The sequence below is a fragment of the Macaca thibetana genome, chromosome 15 (assembly GCF_024542745.1).
Source record: "Macaca thibetana thibetana isolate TM-01 chromosome 15, ASM2454274v1, whole genome shotgun sequence".
NCBI classification, from domain to species: domain Eukaryota; kingdom Metazoa; phylum Chordata; class Mammalia; order Primates; family Cercopithecidae; genus Macaca; species Macaca thibetana.
The window spans coordinates 106,535,441-106,556,099 of record NC_065592.1 but is presented as its reverse complement, the minus strand read 5'-3'; the positions used below and the strand labels follow the sequence as shown (position 1 = coordinate 106,556,099).

Below are 20,659 nucleotides of genomic sequence, written 5' to 3'. Positions count from 1 at the left end.
GGAGGGGCAGTGGGACGGGGAGGGGCAGTGGGACGGGGAGGCTGAAGCACAGCCCTTCCCCACCCTCCAAGCCGGGGATCCCTCCACCCTCCCACCTTCCAGATCCCTCTTTCCCACTAAGTTTTGTCAGTGATAGAACTCGGCCAATTTTCTATGCTTTCTCCCTGGAACACAGATATTATCTGGTTCCTTTTATCTGTTGGAGACGGTGGCTTCAGGTTACCTATTTTATGGCCCTTGAAAATCTGAAGTTGACTCTGAAATTTTGGCTATGTACCACGGATTTTTATTCTCAGAATCTCGTTCGTCCTCAACCCCAGCTTTCCCACACAATGTTTTTGTCTTATATCAATCCAGGGACAAAATGTAAATTTCTTTTACACTTATGTAGTTTTGCAAATTTTGAAAAGTAAGTTTTAAAAAATTATTTCTATCTCACTTTTTTTTTTTTTTTTTTTTTTTTTTGAGTCTCGCTCTATCACCCAGGCTGGATTGCAGTGGCATCATCTCGGCTCACTGCAAGCTCCACCTCCTGGGTTCAAGCCATTCTCCTGCCTCAGTCTCCTGAGTAGCTGGGACTACAGGTGCCCGCCACCACGTCTGGCTAATTTCTTTTTGTATTTTTAGTAGAGACGGAGTTTCACCGTGTTAACCCGGATGGTCTCGATCTCCTGACCTCGTGATCCGCCTGCCTCAGCCTCCCAAAATGCTGGGATTACAGGCGTGAGCCACTGCACCTGGCCTTCTATCTCACTTTAAATCAAAGGGACCTACCCACATACAATTAAGATTTTAAAAAAATTTTTTAAATTTTATTTATGTACTTATTTATTTTAAGTTTTGGGGTACATGTGCAGGACATGCAGTTTTCCCTTTTTTTTTTTTTTTTTTTTTTTTTTTTGAGATGGAGTCTTGCTCTGTCGCCCAGGCTGGATTGCAGTGCCATGATCTCGGCTCACTGCAACCTCTGCCTCTGGGGTTCAAGCGATTCTCTTCCCTCCGCCTCCTGAGTAGCTGGGCTACAGGTGCGTGCCACCATGCCCAGCTGATTTTTGTATTTTTAGTAGAGACAGGGTTTCACCATGTAGCCAGGATGGTCTCGATCTCTTGATCTCATGATCTACCCGCCTTGGCCTCCCAAAGTGCTGGGATTACAGGCGTGAGCCACTGCGGCCCGCCGGATTACAACATTTAATATTGTTAAGTGGCAATACTTTCCAAAGCAATTGGCAGTTTCAATGCAATCCCTATTTAAATTCTAATGATGTTTTTTGCAGAAATCGAAAAATGTATCCTAACATTTATAAGGAGTCTTAAAGAAGTCCAAGTAGCCTGAACAATCTGGAATAAGAAGAATAAAGTTGAACTCATGCTTCCAGATTTCAAAACTTACTTTAAGGTTATAGCACTCAAAACAGCATGGTACTCAGTGTGGCATAAAGACAGATATATATATGTAATCTCAGCACTTTGGGAGGCCAAGGCAGGCAGATCACTTGAGGTCGGGAGTTTGAGACCAGCCTGGTCAGCATGGTGAAACCCCGTCTCTACTAAAAATATAAAAATTAGCTGGGCATGGTGACACGTGCCTCTAGTCTCAGCTACTTGGGAGGCTGAGGCAGAAGAATCACTTGAACCCAGGAAGTGGAGGTTGCAGTGAGCCAAGATCGTGCCACTGCATTCCAGCTTGGGTGACAGAGTGAGACTCTGTCTCAAAAAAAAAAAAAAGGAAGACAGATATCAGACATATAAATCAAAAGAACAGAACAAAGAGCCCACAAATAAACCCTTGTACATACGTTCAAATGATTTTCAACCAGGGTGCCAAGACCATGTGAAAGGTCAATCTTTTCAACAAATGGTGTTGGGAAAGGTGGGTACGGTGTGTCCACATGTAAAGAGTGATATTGGGCCCTTATTTATACTATATACATAAACTAACTCAAACTGAATCAAAGGCCTAAATATAAGACTTAAAACTATAAAGGTCTTAGAAGAAAGAATAAAGGAAAAGTTTTGTGATTTGGATTTGGCAATGATTTCTTGGATCAAAGACACCAAAAGCACAGGCAATAAAAGAATAATAGATTTCATCAAAATAAAAACATTTTGTGCATCAAAGGACACTATCAATAGATTGAAAAGGCAACTCATGGATTGCAAGAAAATATTTGCAGATCATACATACTGATACAAGATTAATATCGAGATTATATAAAGAACTGCCAAAACTTGACAACAAAAGATACAAACAAGATGACTCAAAAATGGGCAACAGATTTGAATAGATATTTCTTCAAAGAACATACATAAATGCACAAGATGCTCCACATCACTAATCATTAGGGAAATTTAATTCAAAACCACAATAAGATACCATTTCACATCCATTATAATGTATATTATCAAAAAAAAGCAACAAGTGTTAATGAGGATGTGGAGAAATTGGAACACTTGTGCATTGCTGGTGGGAATGTAAAATAGTGAAACTAGTGTGAAAAACTATTTGGCAGTTCCTCAAAAATTTAAAAATCAAATTACCATATAATCCAGCAATTCTACTTCTAGATAGGTATATACTGCCAAAGAATTGAAAGCAGGGACTCAAACTATTACTAGCGCATCAATGTTTATAGCAGCATTTCACAATAACCAGAAGGTAGAAATAACCCAAACGTCCATCAACGGCGAATGGATTAACAAAAGGGGGTATATAAATACTAGGGAACATTACTCAGCCTTAGAGAGGAATAAAGTTCTGATACATGCTACAATATCAACGAATCTTGAAGAAGTTGTGCCGAATGAAATAAGCCAGATACAGAAAGAGAAATACCATGTAATTCTACTTATATGAGGTACCTAGAGTAGTCAAATTGTAGAGACAAAGCATAATGTTGGTTGCCAGGTTTCGGCATACAAGGAATGGGGAATTATTGCTTAATAGATATAGATTCAGTTGGGAACATGAAAAAATTCCACTGGGAAGCTGAAGAAAAAAATGTATGGGACGCAGATGGTGGAGATGGTTTTATAACAATGTTAATGTATTAGACTTAACACCATTGAACTGTACACTTTAAAATGGCCAAAATAGTAAGTTTTGTTACGTATATTTTACTTCAGTAAGAAAGCCAGAATTATTAATGCCCCAAATAGGGAGATGAAGTGGAGGGTGCCTCGCATGTTAACCAAAATGATCTCTCTTTTAGACAAAGAGGATAAACATTTTCTTATGAGGGTTTTTTGTTTGTTTGTTTTTGTTATGTCGAGTCTCTTTAAAATGTTTGGCAAAATGTTGAAGTTCATACAATGGATAATGGGTCAATTTTTTGTTTACATACCATGTTAAAAACTTCTTGCTTTAGGCCGTCAAGAAAAATGTCCAAGGGTCACTAAAACTGTCAACACTGGGAGCTAATTCTGAATATCGTCTATAGATGTTGTTTAGGGAGATAGTTTCTCATATTTTACATTAGCCTTAGCTAAATAATATTTTAAGGATGTAATAGTTGAGTCCAAATTGTGCTTGAGGTCTCCTCATACCCATTAAACAGACTACTGAATGGTAGGAATATTTTGATATTGTTGTTTTAAGGTGCCTCTTAAATGAACAATCGCTGCTCTCTCGGTTATAATTTACAGTTATTATACTGGAACCCTGCTGATGTGGTGGTAAGGCATTGTAGAGGGAAAGCAGTGTGTAATTTTATGATTACATATCCATTTTCTAGTGGGCCTGAGTCCCTGGGCTCTGACCTTCAGAAGAATTTCTTAGCCCTTTTTTTAATCCTTTATGTGAGACAGGAAGTCTAGTATGGGCTGAGTTGTGTAATTGCCCTTCCCCTAAGTCTGTTAAGGCTCTGGTAAAGTATTACCTTTTGAGGACAGGTCTTTCTTAAACAGAGCCCTGTGTTCTAGTTGTATTTCAAATAGTTACTTTCCCTCTCTCCCTGCCAGGTGCACGAAGGAATTTATTTTCTGTTCACAATGAGCACCTGGTGGGGCTCCTGGAGGTAAAACTCACGTAAGCGTGGGAGAATCCAGGCTCTTTACATATGGGAGTGGAACCAGATCTTTTAATGTGCTTATTTCTGTTGACTAAAAGTAAGAGGCTGGGCTGAGCACTGTGGCTCACACCTGTAATCCCAGCACTTTGGGAGGCCAAGGCAGGAGGATTGCTTGAGGCCAGGAATTGAAGACCAGCTTGGGCAACATAGAGAGACCTCCATCGCTACAAAAAACCAAAAATAATTAGCCAGGCATGGTAGTACATGCTGTAGTCCTAGCTAATTGGTAAACCGAGGTGAGAGGATCATTTGAGCTCAGGAGTTTAAGGTTACAGTGAGCTTTGATTGCACCACTGCACTCTAGTCTTCCAGCCTCAGCCACAGAGCAAGATCCTGTCTCTCCAAAAACAACGACAACAACAATAACAACAAAGGAAAGTGAGGACAGCTGCCCAAAAGACTCAGATCCAAGAAACCCTGAATATAAACTCTATATGGCCTTTACTAAAAGCAAAAAAGGGAGACAAGGAGTGGGCTGATACAAAGCGATTTGTCAAGAATTCTCACTGATTATAGAAATAACATTAATTAGTGATTGGCTATACATTGTTAAGCTCTAGGATGTGGGTTACCATATCCAGTATGGCCTTATTAGGTTAATTTATAGCTACTTGTGGCAATAGCAAGCAGTTTCGAGAGATGAATGCATAGCTCAAAATGACTGCTGTCTCATTTATTTATTCATTTATTTATTTATTTATTTAGAGATGGAGTCTCCCTCTGAAGCCCAGGCTGGAGTGCAGTGGCGCGATCTCGGCTCACTACAAGCTCCGCCTCCAGGGTTCACGCCGTTCTCCTGCCTCAGCCTCCGGAGTAGCTGGGACTACAGGCGCCTGCCACCGCGCCCGGTTAATTTTTTGTATTTTGGTAGAGACGGGGTTTCACCGTGGTTTCGATCTCCTGACCTCGTGATCCGCCTGCCTCCGCCTCCCAAAGTGCTGGGATTACAGGCGTGAGCCACCACGCCCGGCCTGCTGTCTCACTTTAATGTCTCTCTGGGCTTGATAATTTAAAAGGACTGGCATTCCTCTGATAAAAGTTATTTTATTTTCTCATTTTCCATCAATATATCCTGTTCAGTGAAATATCTGTTCATGCCTTTAGCCCATTTTCTAATTGGATTGTTTTTTCTTGTTGTTGTTGTTGTTGACTTTTGAAAACTTCAAGAATATTCTAGATATGAGCTCCTTGTCAGATATGGTTTATCAAGTGTGATTTGCAGTTTTCTCCTAGTTTTTACCTTGTCTTTTTATTAACAGGCTCTTATGCAGGCCAAAAGTTTTAAATTTTGATAACATCCAAATAATAAATTCTTTGTGTGTGTGTGGTTTTTTTTGGTGTCATGTCTAATAATTATTCATCAAGTCCTACATCCTGAAGAATTTCTCATTAAATTTCATATTTTTATATTGAGATCTATGATCTTTTTTTTTTTTTTTTTTTTTTTTTTTGAGACAGAGTCTCACTCTGTGGCCCTGGCTGGAGTGCAGTGGTGCCATCTCAGCTTACTGCAAGCTCCGCCTCCAGGGTTCACGCCATTCTCCCGAGTAGCTGGGAACACAGGCTCCCGCCACCACGCCCGGCTAATTTTTTTTTGTTTTTAGTAGAAACAGCGTTTCACCGTGTTGGCCAGGATGGTCTCGATCTCCTGACCTCGTGATCCACCCTCCTCGGCCTCCCAAAGTGCTGGGATTACAGGCGTGAGCCACTGTGCCCGGCCGATCCTTTTTTTAAATAAAGACATGAGGTTAGATTGAGGTTCGTTGTTTTGTCTATGATATCTAACTGCTCCAGAACCACTCTACTACTGAATTGATATAGCACCTTTTTCAAAAGTCAGTTGGTTGTAGTTGTATGGATCTATTTCTGAGTTCTCAATTCTGTTTTATTGAACTGTCTATCCCCCTGCTAATACCACACTGTCTTGATTTCTGTAACTACGTAAAAAGTTAAAAAATTGGGTAGAATAATTCCTCCCATTTTATTCTTCTATTTTGGACTTGTTTTGTTGAGCTGTATTATAGAAAAAACTATTTGTGACACCTGTTAAAAAATAGTAAGACAGACTTTATTAAGAGGGATTATTGCAATAGATATAGAGATTACTGCAATAGGGTTTTGCAGTAATCTCCAGTTTCCATATATTCAGGTTTCCCTCTGAATATAGGGGAAAGTAGAGATTTTACAGCCACAGAGTAGGGTGGAAGGTTGGTAGTGTATGGAAAATTACTAATAGGAGGGAATCTGGCTAAACTGACCTCACAGGATTCTTGCTGAAACCATGCCAGAGTGATCAGATATCACCTGGGGATGGTAGACAATAAGAAAACAAATTAGATATCAATGGTGATTATGATATCTAATTTGTTATTAGATATGAAGATGGAGGATTCTGACTAAATTGCTAGGATTCTTACTAATTTTGGGCAATGCATAGACAACACAAAAGCCCAAAAGCCAGGGTTTAGTTGACAAGAGAGTTCAAAGGAGCCTGGCTAGAGTCTGGTTATGGAGAGAATTTTTGTGAGCTGGCTGGGTCTTCCAGAGCTACGTAGAATAAAAATGATGAGCACAGACCTATTTTTCTTCTTCCCAAACTGAATGGGAAAGCATTCAATCTCTTTCATCTTTTAGTTTTATGTTAGCTGTAGATTTTTTTCTAACTTAAAAGTTAGAAAGTTTACCTCTGTTCCTAATTCCTGAAAGTTTTTTTTCATTATAAATGGGTGTTGAATGTTTTTCAAACGCTTTTCCTGCATTGATATAATCACGTAATATGCTTATCTTTAGCTTGCTAATGTGGCGGGTTACACAAATTGATTTTTGAATACCAAGACAGCTTATTATTCCTGGAATAAACATCACTTGTTCGTGGTTTGTAATTATTTTTATATATTGTTGAATTATTTTTGCTATTATTTGGTTGAGAACTTTTTCCATCTAGATTCATGAAGAATACTGAGTTCCATTCTTCTTCTGTCTTTAGCTCTGATACCAGAGTAACACTGGCCTCATTAGTTGGAATATCTTTCTATTGGCTTCTTTCTATCCTTTATTCTGGAAGAGACTGGATATAATTCGTGTTAACCTTTAAATGTTTGTTAGAATTCTCTGATCTATCTATCCAGGCCTGACGATTTCTTTTTCAGATGTTTCAAATTATGACTTCAATTCTAGGGCTATTCAACATAACTATTTCATTTTGTAAGAGAGAATTTGTGCTTTTTCAAGAATTAATGCATTTCATCTATATTGTGAAATTTATATTTGTAGAGTTGTTTGTAGTATTCTCTTTATTCTTTTGATTTTGTCATCGTCTACAGTGGTATCTCCTGTTTCATTCTTGATATTGATGTTTTGTGTCTCCTCTGTAGGCTTGTCAATTTTATTGACATTTATAGAACCAGCTTTTGTTTAATTGGTTTTTCTCTATTTTTCTTTTTACATTTTATTGAGTTATCTTCTTATCCTTATTATTTACTTTTTTTCACTTGCTTTTGGTTTATTTTGCTCTTCTTTTTCTAGAAGTGGGGAGCTTGGTTATTACTTCGTTATTACTTCAAAATTTTTTTCTTTTCTAATGTAAGCCCTTAGTGGTATAAATTTCTCTCTCACCACTGATTTGGCCACATCCCACAAATTCTGAGATGTTGTGTTTCACTTTCATTCATTTCAATGTATTTTAAAAATCTGAGACTTTCTCTTTGAACAATGGATTATTTAGCATGTGTTTTCACGTGTTTGGAGATTTTCCTTTTATCTTCGTGTTACTGATTTCTAGTTTAATTCTATTGTGTTCAGAGAACAAACTCTGTATGATTTCAGTTGTTTTAAATTTGCTGAGATTTGTTTTATGGCCCAGGTTACCTCATATCTTGCTAAGTGTCCCATGGACATGAAAAAAAAAATGTGTATTCCGCTGCGTTTGCGGTATTACGTAAATGCTGATTAGTTCCTGTTGGTTAACAGTGTTGTTGTGTCCACAGAAGCACTGGAGAAAGATTGTAACCTGAGGTGACAGGCTTTGATTGTGTCCTGGCTTAGTATGATGGGACACACCTCTGCTTGCTGCCTTCCCTCTGGACAACCCTCAGCCCCTCAATCGCTACATCACCTCAACATGGCCGCACACAGGCCAGAGTGTCTACATGGGCGCCGCCATACTGGCGCCCCGCCTAAGCCACTGAAACGGGAGTGTGTTTGGCAAAGCGCCATGTTGACTACTGGCAACCTTCGGCCACGAAGACTGCTGAGCATGCGCACACCCAGGCAGCGCTGTAAGAAGTAGGGAGGCGTTGAGAAAAAGGAAGTGGGTCCTGTTCTGGTTCTTGCGACTATAGTCACCGCCCGAAGCAAATGACCACAGTCCTGAGAGAACGTGGGTGAGGGGCAGGTGAATAGAGGGATGGCAGCATCTGTGGACTGAGCAAGAAGAATCTCTGATGTCTGTCGTGAGCCCTCCGGTCAGTGATGGGGACGGACGGTCAATGGATGGAATAGTGGAAGTCGGAGCGATCTCTGATGGTGGATCTGAGGGAGCAGTGAGAGGGCACTGAGGGGTCTCTGGTGGTGGATCTGAGGGCGGAGTGAGGGCGGACTGTGGGGTTGTGGGGGAGGATGACTGTGGGGACTAAGGAGGGATCTGAGGAGTGAATGATGCACATCTTAGTTTCCTCTCTTTTATACGTACCGATCTGTTTACATTTTCGTTTCTGTTTCATGATCATGATGTATTTTGCTAAAGATTTAAAGAATATGTTACATAGAATTGCATATTTCCATTTCCATTTTGTTCTGTTTCATATCCAAGATTAGTAGCTCCTTTACCATTACGGTTATTGTATTTATATATCATTCATTCTTTCTCTCCCTATTTAAAAAGAATCAAGCGTCTGAAAGGTCTATCTGTTTTACTGGATATTTTGAAATGTCCAATAAACTACTCCCTACTCTTTTAATATTAAATTTTTTCTCTTTTTCTTTTTACGTACTTTCTCTTTTTCCCACTTTTTGATGTAATTTGTTGTTCTTTCCCTTCTTTTCTTAAGTTTTATGCTGGATACACTTAGGGTAGTAAAGTTTCCTTAACTACATCTTTATCTATGAAATGTATAAATTCATCTTGATGTTTCCCTTTGATCCTTAGTTATTTAGGGGAGTTTCTTCATTCCCAAATTATTAAAGTATGTTTTAGCTGTCTTTTATTTTATTCTATTGTCAGAAAATGCAGAGTATCAAGTCTCAACTTTTAGCAGTTTATCAAGATTTTCCTTGAAGCCAAGTTACTCAATGAACTTTGTTCAACAGATATAAGAGAAAAATTATATTTTGTTGTATGGGCCAAAATTCTTTTTAAGTCTTGCCTGTTGGTATTTTTCAAATCTTTATCTTTCCTAATTTTGATCTACTTGTTTAATATTCTGGAAGAGATACAATAAAAATCTCTTACTTTAATAGTTCACTTTGCAGTTATATGTGCTTTTTTGCTAATTTTATTTGTGTGTCTGAGGGACGGGCATACGTACACCTAATGGTTAATGCATTTTTTATCCTTTTTCATGTATTAAATGGTATTATAGGATCCCTTTTTTCAACCAAAAAGAAAAAAGAAAAACACTTTTTAATATCGAATTCCACTTTGATACTTACATTGCCACACCTGTTTTTACTTTTATTGCATTTGGATGATGTGTCTTTGCCCCGAGCTTTATTTTATATCCATATTTGTCTCTGTGTCAGATTACCTATTTGTTTACAATAGATATCTTTTGTTTTTTTCAAATCCAACTTGTAGTCTCTGTTGATAGAATTTTACCTCTCAGTTTAGTGTAATAATGATTTATCTGATTTTATGCCTTCCATTTGATGTTTACTATTTAACTCTTTTTATTTTCTGCCTTTTCTTTATATAATATTTTCATTGGATTGATTGAATTTCTGCTCATTGTTTCCATTCTGCACCCCATTTTTTCCATTTTTTTCCTGAGATTATTAGGAATGTTTTATCATAGGGTATTATTAATTTTCTCTTTAGTGGCCTCTTTATCACATTGTCACATTGTCCTTTTTTATAATTATATATCTTTTGCAATAATTATTGCTGAACAATATTTTCCTATTCAACATTTCTTGATGTGTGATTCAATTTACATTTATTTGGACTACTTCTTTCAGTATTTCTCTCAAAGATAAAGATACTCTGCAAGTGATTTTATTTCTGAAAATGTCTCTCTGGCCCTGACAGAGGAGAGGTCTTTTAGATGCTATTTCCGACATCATTTAGCTTTCACTACTGCAGATAAAGCGTTTTCTTATTTCCTTAATTCTTTCTCTGTAAATAGTCTTTTCACAATTAGATTTAGAAGTGTTTTCTATTTATAAATTTATTCTATACATTCAAGAATTGCGCCAGATTTGTTCATGAGTTCCTATTTGTGTATGTGGAGGAGTTTATAGCCAGCTGTGTCAGCGGAGGGAGATGTATTCGTGTGCTAAGGCCCCAGTGCAGGTACAGGTATGCCTGGAATTGGCACTCTTTGGATGGCTGATGGAGATGTGCGGTGGGTAGTCATACAGGCATAGAGGTCAGTCATGGGGACGTGGGATTGATTGGTAAAGAGCCAGAACAATTAAGGTAGAGGAATTGAAGACTCTGTGATCAGGAATTGTAGGATGAGTGATGCAGGGCTCATGGGCAGTAAGGCATTGGAATCGGTGAATCTGAGGTTTCAGTAATGGCTTCTGGGAGTAGTCTCTGGGCACCAATTGGCACTTAGAGCAGATTGAAGAGTGGTAGTGAGGAGTTAGGTACCAGGGTTGATGATAACTTGAAGGGCCTGTGAAATCAGATAGTATAATGATGTAATAGAACAGTATGTCCTTTGGATATTTTATAAAGTATTTAAGCACTCCACAATTATTGGATATCTAAATGTTTCTAATCTTTCTTTTTTATTAACCATGTTATGGTAAAACTTTTGCACTTAAATCTTTGTACAGTATGGGATGGGATGATATTTTAATGTTGTAGCTCCAGAAATAAATTTTTGAGTAAGGCACATGGGCAGTAAATGATGTATGTGTCCATGTGTGACATTGGCACACTTCCTTCTCTCATCTCTACCTCTACCCATCTGTTTTCTCAGATCTCTGCCCCTTTGTCTGAAGAGCCAAAAATGACCAAGTCCCTGGTGAGTTCTTATTTGTTCATCTGTTTATCTGTTGCTTTCTTCTACTTTTAGTGGATTTTAGGAGACATCTAACAAACCCTATAGTAAGATGACAAGACTAGATAAATAAAAACTAAGATCAGAGAAAATGAAGACGAGACTGTCAACCCCGAATCAAGTTTAGAATATATGGTCTTACACAGTTATGAACTTTGAACTGTTAAATTGTCTCTGATCTTCCTGAAAGACATAGCAATAATGGAAATTGGATACATGGTTTATATTAATAAAATTCACAAGTAATTTATTTCATCTGTGGTAAAGATTTCCTGGTTCTTGGTGTTTGAGAAATTTTTTGATAGATCTCCAGATAGTTAATGACAGAACAGTCTTCAACAGCAACCCTACCGAAAGTGCACTAACAGGCCAGGTGCAGCGGCTCACACCTGTAATTCCAGCACTTTGGGAGGTCGAGGTGGGTGGATCACCTGAGGTCAGGAGTTCCAGACAAACGTGGCCAACATGGTGAAACCCCGTCTCCGCTAAAAATACAAAAAGTAGCCACAGTTTTTCTGTTGCTGTCTCTTATAGAACAGTGCTTCTGACACTTTACTTGCATTTGCATTTGAATTCAGATTCTGATTTAGTAGCTATGGGATGGGATATGAGAATTTTTATTTCTCACAAATTTCCACAGAACATCAATGCTCCTTGTCCCAGGACCATCTTCTGAAACAAACTTGAGGTTTTATCATGAATGGAAGTTGAATTTTGTTTTATGCTGTTTCTGTACCAATTGACGTGATAATGTGATTTTACTTGTTGAATCTGTTGGTACGGTAGATTACACTGATTGATTTTTTAATATTGAACCTGCCTTGCATCCATGGAATAAACTCCACTTGGTTGTGGTATATACTTTTTAAATTATTTGTATTTGCTAATATTTTGTTAAGGGTTTTTGTATCATATTTATGAAGGGTATCACTTTTTTTTCCTTTCTGTCTCTCTCTCTTTCTTTTTTTTCTCTTGCTACTATTTCTGGTTTAGGTATCAGGATAACCCTGGCCTCATAAAATCAGTTGGAATGTGTTCCTTTATATTGATTATTCTGCCAGAGATTGTGTATAGTTTGTGTTTTATTTTTCTATACTGTGTCCAGTTTTTGTGTCAGAGAAATCATAGCCTCACACAATAAACTGGGAAGTATTCCCTTCTCTTCTCAGTTTTTTCTGGAAAAAACTGTGTAGAATTGATGTTAATTATGTTAATTCTTCAAATATTTGGTAGAATTCTCCAGAGAAACTGTCTGGGTCTAGAGATTTCTTTTTTGGAAGTTTTAAGATTACAAACTCAGTTTCTTTAAGAGTTACGGGCTATTCATATTGTCTACTTAATATTGAGAGGGTTGTGGTAGTTTGTGTGTTTTCAGGAACTGTACCCTTTCATCTAAGTTGTCAAATGTATGTGTGCAGAGTTGTTGGTAGTTGTCTTAGTCAGCTCAGGCTGCCATAACAAAGTACCATAGACTGGGTGGACTAAACAACAAAAATTTATTTTCTCACAGGGAGGCTGGAACTCAAAGATCTTGGTGCGAGCATGGTCAGGTTCTGCTGAGGGCTCTTTTCCTGGCTTGTAGATGAAAACCAGATTCTCACTATGTGCTCACAGGCCATTCCCTAGTGACCGCCTGCCTGCCTGCCTATGGAGAGAGAATCTCTCTCTATAAGGCCACCTGTCTTATCAGATTAGGACCCCTACCTCGTTTAACCGTAATTACCTCTTAAAAGCCCTATCTCCAAATACAGTTCCATTAGGAGTTAGAGCCTAAACATATAAATTTTTGGAGGACTGAGAATGTCTTGATTTCCACGTTCTCCTGAAGGATATTTTTGCCTGATCCAAAATTCTAAGTTGATAGTTTTTTTTTTTTTAGCACTTGAAAAATGTGCTACTTCCTTCTGACCTCCAGAGTTTCTGATGAGATATTAGTTAAAACTGCATGTTCATTTTCTGTTGCTGCTGAAATAAATTATCAAAAATTTAGTTGCTTAAAATAACACTTTTTTTTTTTTAACATACAGTTCTATATTTTAGAAGGCCGACATGGGTCTTACTGAACTAAAATCAAGGTGTCAAAAGGGCAGTATTCCTTTCTACAGGCTGTAAGAAAGAATCTGTTTCTATTTTCCATGGCTTTTCTAGCTTCTAGTGGGTGCACACATTTCAGTTTGTGGCCCTTTCCTCCAACTTCAAAGCCATCAACGTTGTATCTCTCTGACCATTCTTTTGTAGTCACATCTTTCTCTGACTCTCTTTTATTGCCTCTGCTTTAACTTTTTTTTTTTTTTTTTAAGGCGGAGATTTGCTCTTGTTGCCCAGGCTGGAGTGCAGTGGTGCGCTCTTGGCTCACCACAACCTCTGCCTTCTGGATTCAAGCGATTCTCCTGCCTCAGCCTTCCAAGTAGCTGGAATTACAGGCATATGCCACCACGCCCTGCTAATTTTGTATGTTTTAGTAGAGACGGAATTTCTCTATGTTGGTCAGGCTGGTCTCAAACTCCTGACCTCAGGTGATCCGCCCGCCTCGGCCTCCCAAAGTGTTGGAATTACAGGCTCCCAAAGTGTTGGAATTACAGGTGTGAGCCACCTTGCCTGGCCCTCCTGATTTAACTTTTAAGCAAATTTGTGATTATATTCAGTGCACCCAGATAATCCAAAATAATTAATCTCCCTATTTTAAGGGCAGCCAATTTAGCCATCTAGATTTCATCTGAAACCTGACTTCCCTTTTGCCATGTAACCCCACATATTCACAATTTCTGGGAATTAAGATGTGAACATCTTTGGGGAGCCATCGTTCTTAGTATCACACACTGTCATTCCAATTCTTTTTCTCCTATGGGTAATGTGTAGTTTCTCTCTGAATGCTTTCAGCATTCTTTCTTTGTCTGTAGTTTTCAGAAGTTTGACTAGAATTCTTTCTTAGTATGAATTTCTTTGTTTTTTTTTTTTCTTTTTGGGATTTGCTCAGCTTCTATCTGTAAGTGTATATCTTTTGGGAAGTTTCAGAAATTTTCATTCATTATTTCTTCAAATACTTGTTTAGCCCCCATTCAGCCCCCATTCCTTTCTCTTCTTTTTCTTTTTCTGGAACTCCAATGACACAAATGTTAGATTTTTTGTTACTGTCCCACATGTCTCTGAGGGTCTGTTCATTTTTTTCTCGGTCTGTTTTCTCTCCATTCTTTAGATTAGATCATTTCTATTTTATTTTCAAGTACTCAGATTATTTCTTCTGTTGTCTTCCTTCTTTTGAGCCCATCTATTGAGTTTTTAATATTGGTTATTTTTTAGTTCTAAAATTTTCATTTGATTTCTTCATCTCTTCTCTATTTCTTTGTTGAAATTTTTTTATTGTTTCAAGTGTGTTCATATGCTTATTAAAACATTTTTATGAGGACTGCTTTAAAATCCTTATGAAATAATTCTGATAACATGCATCACTTCAGTTTTAGTATCTGTTGATTGGTCATTTCCTTATTCAAGTTGAGGTTTCCTGGTTCTTGGTTATTCAAACGATTTTGTAATGTATGGTGGAAACCTTAGACTCTAGATCTTATTTGAGTCCTCTTTTTTAGCAGGCGTCCTCTGGGCCAGTGTGGGAATTGGGGGACCTTGCTGTGCTACCGCCAGGTGGATGTGAATTTGCAGGTTCCCTACTTGAACTCTGTTGACAGTCTGTGGGGAGAGAGACACCTCATTACTGCTAGTTGGGGTTGGCAGTTCAGGCTCCCCAGTAGACCTCTGGTGACATCACTTTGTCTGACAGGAGAGGGTACCTTGTTTCTGCTCTTCATGCTGTCTTCTCTGATATTGTTAGGTTGGATGGGGCCTCGTTACCTCTCAGAGGGATGGAGGTCTTGGATTTTCATCTGGCCTCCTCTCACACCATACCTGTGGTGATGGAAAGACTGTCGCTTTACTGCCAGGTAGGAATGGAAGTCCAGCCCTGATGTGGCTCCCACTGGCGGGAAAGCTACCCATTACCACTGTGCAGAGATGCAAGTCCCAGCTCCCCAGTTGGCTTTTTCTCATACTACCCTATTGTAGTGGAGGGGCATCCCCAGACAGCCAGGCAAATACAGGAGCCTAGGCTAACCACTGAGTCTTTGCTGATGAGAGATGAATCAAGTCCACAGTTTTTTGTTGTTTTATTATCTGTGGTATTTGCTTGGAGTAGGTTTTGTCTAAAAGTTTTTTTTCTCTGTTGCCCCTTTCCTGGTCTTTTAGCTAGAGAGAGCACTTTTTTCCAGGCCTTTTTGTATGCACTTGTTGGTGTTTCTGGATTGTAGGTTTTTCAAACACCTGGTCAGGGCTATCTATATGAGGCCGAAAGACACAGAGAGCTCATTACTGTTTAGCTTCCTGGTTCCTGAGGCCCTTAGCCAGGGTGCCTATTTTTCTTTACCTTTCAGAGTCTCTGTATGTTAGTTTGATGGATAATGTCTATGGTTTGCAGATGAACTTAACAGGCTGAGTCGAGACAAGTGCATCTGCTGTATCTTTCCAGGAGTGGAATCCAGTTTATTGATTTTGAACAGAGGACTTCATATATTAAGCATAGTCTTATACGTTTTGTTCAATTATAACTGCCTCTTTGTCCTTTGCATTTGAACTTTTAAAAATAAGTATTTCATTTTCAATGTCATGAACATTTTACCTATAGTTACTTAGTCAAATTGTTCTTTGTGGTTTCTTAGAATAAAACAGTTGTCATCTGCTCTCTTCACCCTCAAATTTCAGCTTCTCAAAGGTAATCACTTTGAACTCAGTTTACTGTCTTTTGCTGTTTATTTTCATATGTCTAAATAACATGTTTGTATTGGTATTTCTAGGCTTTCAGTCTTAAGCAGTTATCTACAGATAACACAATGGAAATAAGGAATTAGCTTTCTTTCAGACACTCAGGCCCTTGACACTCACGTACACATTTCTCATGTACCCTCCTTCTAATATGGGTATTTTATTTATTTATTTATTTAGTAGAGATGGGGTTTCACCATGTTGCCCAGGCTGGTCTTGAACTCCTGGGCTCAAGCAATCCGCCCACCTTAGCCTTCCAAAGTGCTGGAATTGTAGGTGTGAGCCACCGCGCCCAGCCTAATATGGGTATATCATAATTTGGGGTAAATCAATAGGCTGCATTTTATTATGATGATGATTTTAACAATATTCACAAGTGAGCCATTTACTTTTTATGCAGTGCTTTTTGTTTTACCCGAAAATTATAAGTCTCTGGCTTAATTATTTGTTTTGTTTTCCATACAGACATATACAATATATATTATACATATCACTAATTCATCTCTAGTCTTCCCATGTATATAAATACCTTCTCAATATATTACAATATGTTAAATAATAACAGTAATATAAACATTAATACAGTGCTTACTATATGCTAGGCACTATAAGCATTCTCTATTAACTAATTCAGTCACAAACCCTATGAGTTATTACTGTGGTTTGGATATTTATCCTCTCCAAATCTCATGCTGAAATTTGATCCCTAGATGGTGGCTTGTGTATAATCCCAGCTACTCAGGAAGCCAAGATAGGAGGATCACTTGAGGCCAGGAGTTTGAGATCAGCTTGGTAATATGGCGAGACCCTGTCTCTTACAAAAATAAATAAATAAAAAGAAATTTTAAAAATAAAAGAGGGCTGGGCACAGTGGCTCATGCCTGTAATCCCAGCACTTTGGGAGGCTGAGACAGACAGATCACAAGGTCTGGAGATCGAGACCATCCTGGCTAACATGGTGAAACCCCGTCTCTACTAAAAATACAAAAAAAAAATTAGCTGGGCATGGTGGTGGGCAGCTGTAGTCCCAGCTACTCGGGAGGCTGAGGCAGGAGAATGGGGTGAACCAGGGAGGTGGAGCTTGCAGTGAGCCGAGAGCGTGTCATTGCACTCTAGCCTGGGCAACAGAGCGAGACTCCATCTCAAATAAATAAATAAAAAATAAAAGAGAAGTTTGATCCCAGTGTAGGAGGTAGGGCATAATGGGAAGTGTTTTGGTCATGGGGACAGATCCCTCATGAATAGATTAATGCTGTCTCTGGGGAGGTGGTGAGTTCTCAATCTTATGAGTTCCATGAGAGTTGGTTGTTGAGAAGAGCCTGCTACCTCCCATTCTCTTTCTTTCTTCCTCTCTTGCCATATGATCTCTGCATACACCGGCTTCTCTTCCCCTTCTGCCATGAATGGAAGCAGCTTGAAGGCCCTCCCCAGATGCAGATGCTGATGCCATGCTTCTTGCACAGCCTGCAGAACCATGAGCCAAATAAACCTCTTTTCTTTATAAATTACCCAGGCTCAGGTAGTCCTTTATAGCAACGGTAAACAAAGACAGCTATCAATAATAATTATTCTCATTTTACAGAGGAGGAAAACTGTTACACAGAGAAGTAATTTGCCCAAGATCACACAGCTCCTGAATGACGAAGCCAGGAAAATAAGACCCAGGCCGTTGGCTCTAGATTACATGCTATTCATTTCGGCTCTTTAAAGAAACTCCTCTTGGAGTTGTCGACCTGCTCATAGTTACTCTCTATGTGATACTCAGCTACTGGCATGGGCTGTCCCTTCCACATGATACTAGGAATTCTTATGTTTCTCAAAGTTAGATCTCTTGAGTCTCAAGAAGCTGGGTAAGACATAGAAATGGATTGTCCTGTAGAGTCTCCAGAACGAATGCAGCCCAGCAGGACCTACTTTGGACATATGACCTCCAGAACAGTGACAACTTTGTGTTATTTTAAGGCCAAAGAATACAGGTGACCTCTAGAAGCTAGAAAAATCAAGGAAATGGATATTCCCTTAGAACCTCCAGAAGGAATACAGCCCTATTGACACCCAGATACAAGCCCAAGTACAATTATTTAGGCGTCTCTAAGACTACCCTCACTTATGACAGAAACTGCAAGCTCAGGAATCTCCAAGACCACTCTCAGTTTCAATAATTCACTAGAAGGACTGACACAACTCAGGAAAGCCATTATACTCACGCTTATAGTTCATTGCAAAAAGAGGATGTGGATTAAAATCAGCCCAAGGAGAAGTGCTCTGTGCAGTATCATGGAAAGTTTCAGGTTACTGAGTTTCTCATTAGTATTGTATTTTTAATTTCAAGGACTCTTTTCTTCAGTTCTGAACGATCTTTCTAATATTAATGGGTGCAATATTCTCTTTTTTTAAAATTTTACTTTAAGTTCCAGTATACATGTGCAGAACTTGCAGGTTTGTTACATAGGTATACACGTGCCATGGTGGTTTGCTGCACCCATCAACCCATCATCTAGGCTTGTTTTTTTGTTATTGTTGTTTTGTTTTGTTTTGCTTTGTTTTTTGAGATGGAGTTTCGCTCTTGTTGCCCAGGCTGGAGTGCAATGGTGCGATCTCGGTTCACCACAGCCTCCGCCTCCCAGGTTCAAGTGAATCTCCTGCTTCAGCCTCCCGAGTAGCTGGGACTACAGTCATCCGCCACCAGGCCTGGCTAATTTTTTGTGTTTTTTAGTGGAGACAGGGTTTCACTGTGTTAGCCAGGATGGTCTTTGACCTCGTGATCCACCTGCCTCGGCCTCCCAAAGTGATGGGATTACAGGTGTGAGCCACCGTGCCTGGCTAATTTTGTATTTTTAGTAGAGATGGGGTTTCTCCATGTTGGTCAGACTGGTCTCAAACTCCCGACCTCAGGTGATCCACCAATCTTGGCCTCCCAAAGTGCTGGGATTACAGGTGTGAGCCAACGCGCCCGGCCCCCATCATCTAGGTTTTAAGCCTGCTTGCATTAGCTATTTGTCCTAATGCTTTCTCTCCCCTTACCCCCCGACCCCTCGATAGGCCCTGGTGTGGCTTGTTCCCTGCCCTGTGTCTGTGTGTTCTCATTATTCAACTCCCACTTATAAGAGAACATTCAGTGTTTGGATTTCTGTTCCTGTGTTAGTTTGCTGAAGATGATAGTTTCCAGCTTCATCCAGGTCCCTGCAAAGCATGTGATCGGATTCCTTTTTATGGCTGTATAGTATTCCATGTTGTATCTGTACCACATTTTCTTTATCCAGTCTATCATTGATGGGCATTTGGGTTGGTTCCATGTCTTTGCTATTGTAAATAGTGCTGCAATAAACATACGTGTGCATGTGTCTTTTAGTAGAATGATTTATATTCCTTTGGGTATATACCCAGTAATGGGATTGCTGGGTCAACTGGTATTTCTGGTTCTAGATCCTTGAGGAATTGCCACACTGTCTTCCACAATGGTTGAACTAATTTACATTCCCACCAACAGTGTAAAAGCATTCCTATTTCTCCACAGCCTTGCCAGCATCTGTTGTTTCCTGACTTTTTAATAATTGCCATTCTGACTGGCATGAGGTGGTATCTCATTGTGGTTTTGATTTGCATTTCTCTAATGATCAGTGATGTTGAGCTTTTTTTCATGTAATTGTTGGCCACATAAATGTCTTCTTTTGAGAAATGTCTGCTCATATCCTTCGCCCACTTTTTGATGGGATTGTTTTTTTCTTGTAAATGTGCTTAAGTTCCCTGTAGAATCTGGATATTAGACCTTTGTCAGATGGGTATTTTGAATAGGTAATACATGCATATGATTTAAAAGTAAGAAAATAAGTATATAGTGAAAAATCTCCCTCTTTCTTTTCCTATCAGCCCATGTCCTCAATCTGGATAACTAATTTTTTTAGTGTGTATTCAAAGTATCATTATATAGACAAAAACAAATAGGAAAAGTATTATGTTCCTTCCATAAAAGGTGGTATGCTGTATGTATTTCTGTACCATTATAATTTTATTTTCATTTATTTTTAAGCCTTTACTATTGAGAAATATAAAATGCATTATAAATATGCTCTTGTGAACATTTCTTTCAGAAGTTATTTCTATCCAAAGGCAAGGTCTTGCTCTGTCACCCAGGCTGAGTGGAGTGCATTGGTGTGATCCCAGCTCACTACAGCCTCAACTTTCAGGGCTTAAGTGATCCCGCTACCCCTGCCTCCCAAGTAGCTGGGACTATAGATGCGTGCCACTATGCCTGGCTAATTTTTTTTTTTTTTTTTTTTTTGTAGAAATGGCATCTTGCTATGTTGCCCAGGCTGGTCTTGAACTCCTGGTCTCAAGCAATCCTCCTGCCTCAGCCTCCTAAAGTGCTAGGATTACAGGACTGAGCCACTGCACCTGGCCCCTCTCCAACTTTAGTATATGATGTTATACAGCTTTGCAAAGTTGTTATGCCAGTTTGTATTCCTACTAGTAGTGTGCAGATATGTTTAATACTTTGTGTCTTTACCAGTACTTGGTGTTTTCAATCTTTACAATTTTAGCCGTCTTGGGGAG

The 20,659-nt window shown here is 39.0% G+C and overlaps 1 protein-coding gene across 10 annotated transcripts in view; it reads left to right on the top strand.

The window, feature by feature from the left end:
* The window catches only part of ZNF484 (zinc finger protein 484), a 133,682-nt gene that overhangs the window by 92,345 nt on the left and 20,678 nt on the right, over positions 1-20,659 (top strand). For 4 of the 10 annotated variants that reach the window (XM_050761382.1, XM_050761376.1, XM_050761377.1 and 1 more), the window contains one exon: positions 11,216-11,260. The exons of 1 other annotated variant lie outside the window; for it this stretch is intronic. In XM_050761382.1, the coding sequence (XP_050617339.1) occupies positions 11,216-11,260 (45 nt within the window). Of the gene's footprint in view, positions 1-8,079; positions 8,534-11,215; positions 11,261-15,122; positions 15,232-20,659 lie in introns of those variants that run through there. 5 more of the 10 variants (XM_050761380.1, XM_050761379.1, XM_050761383.1 and 2 more) reach the window with 5 other exon arrangements.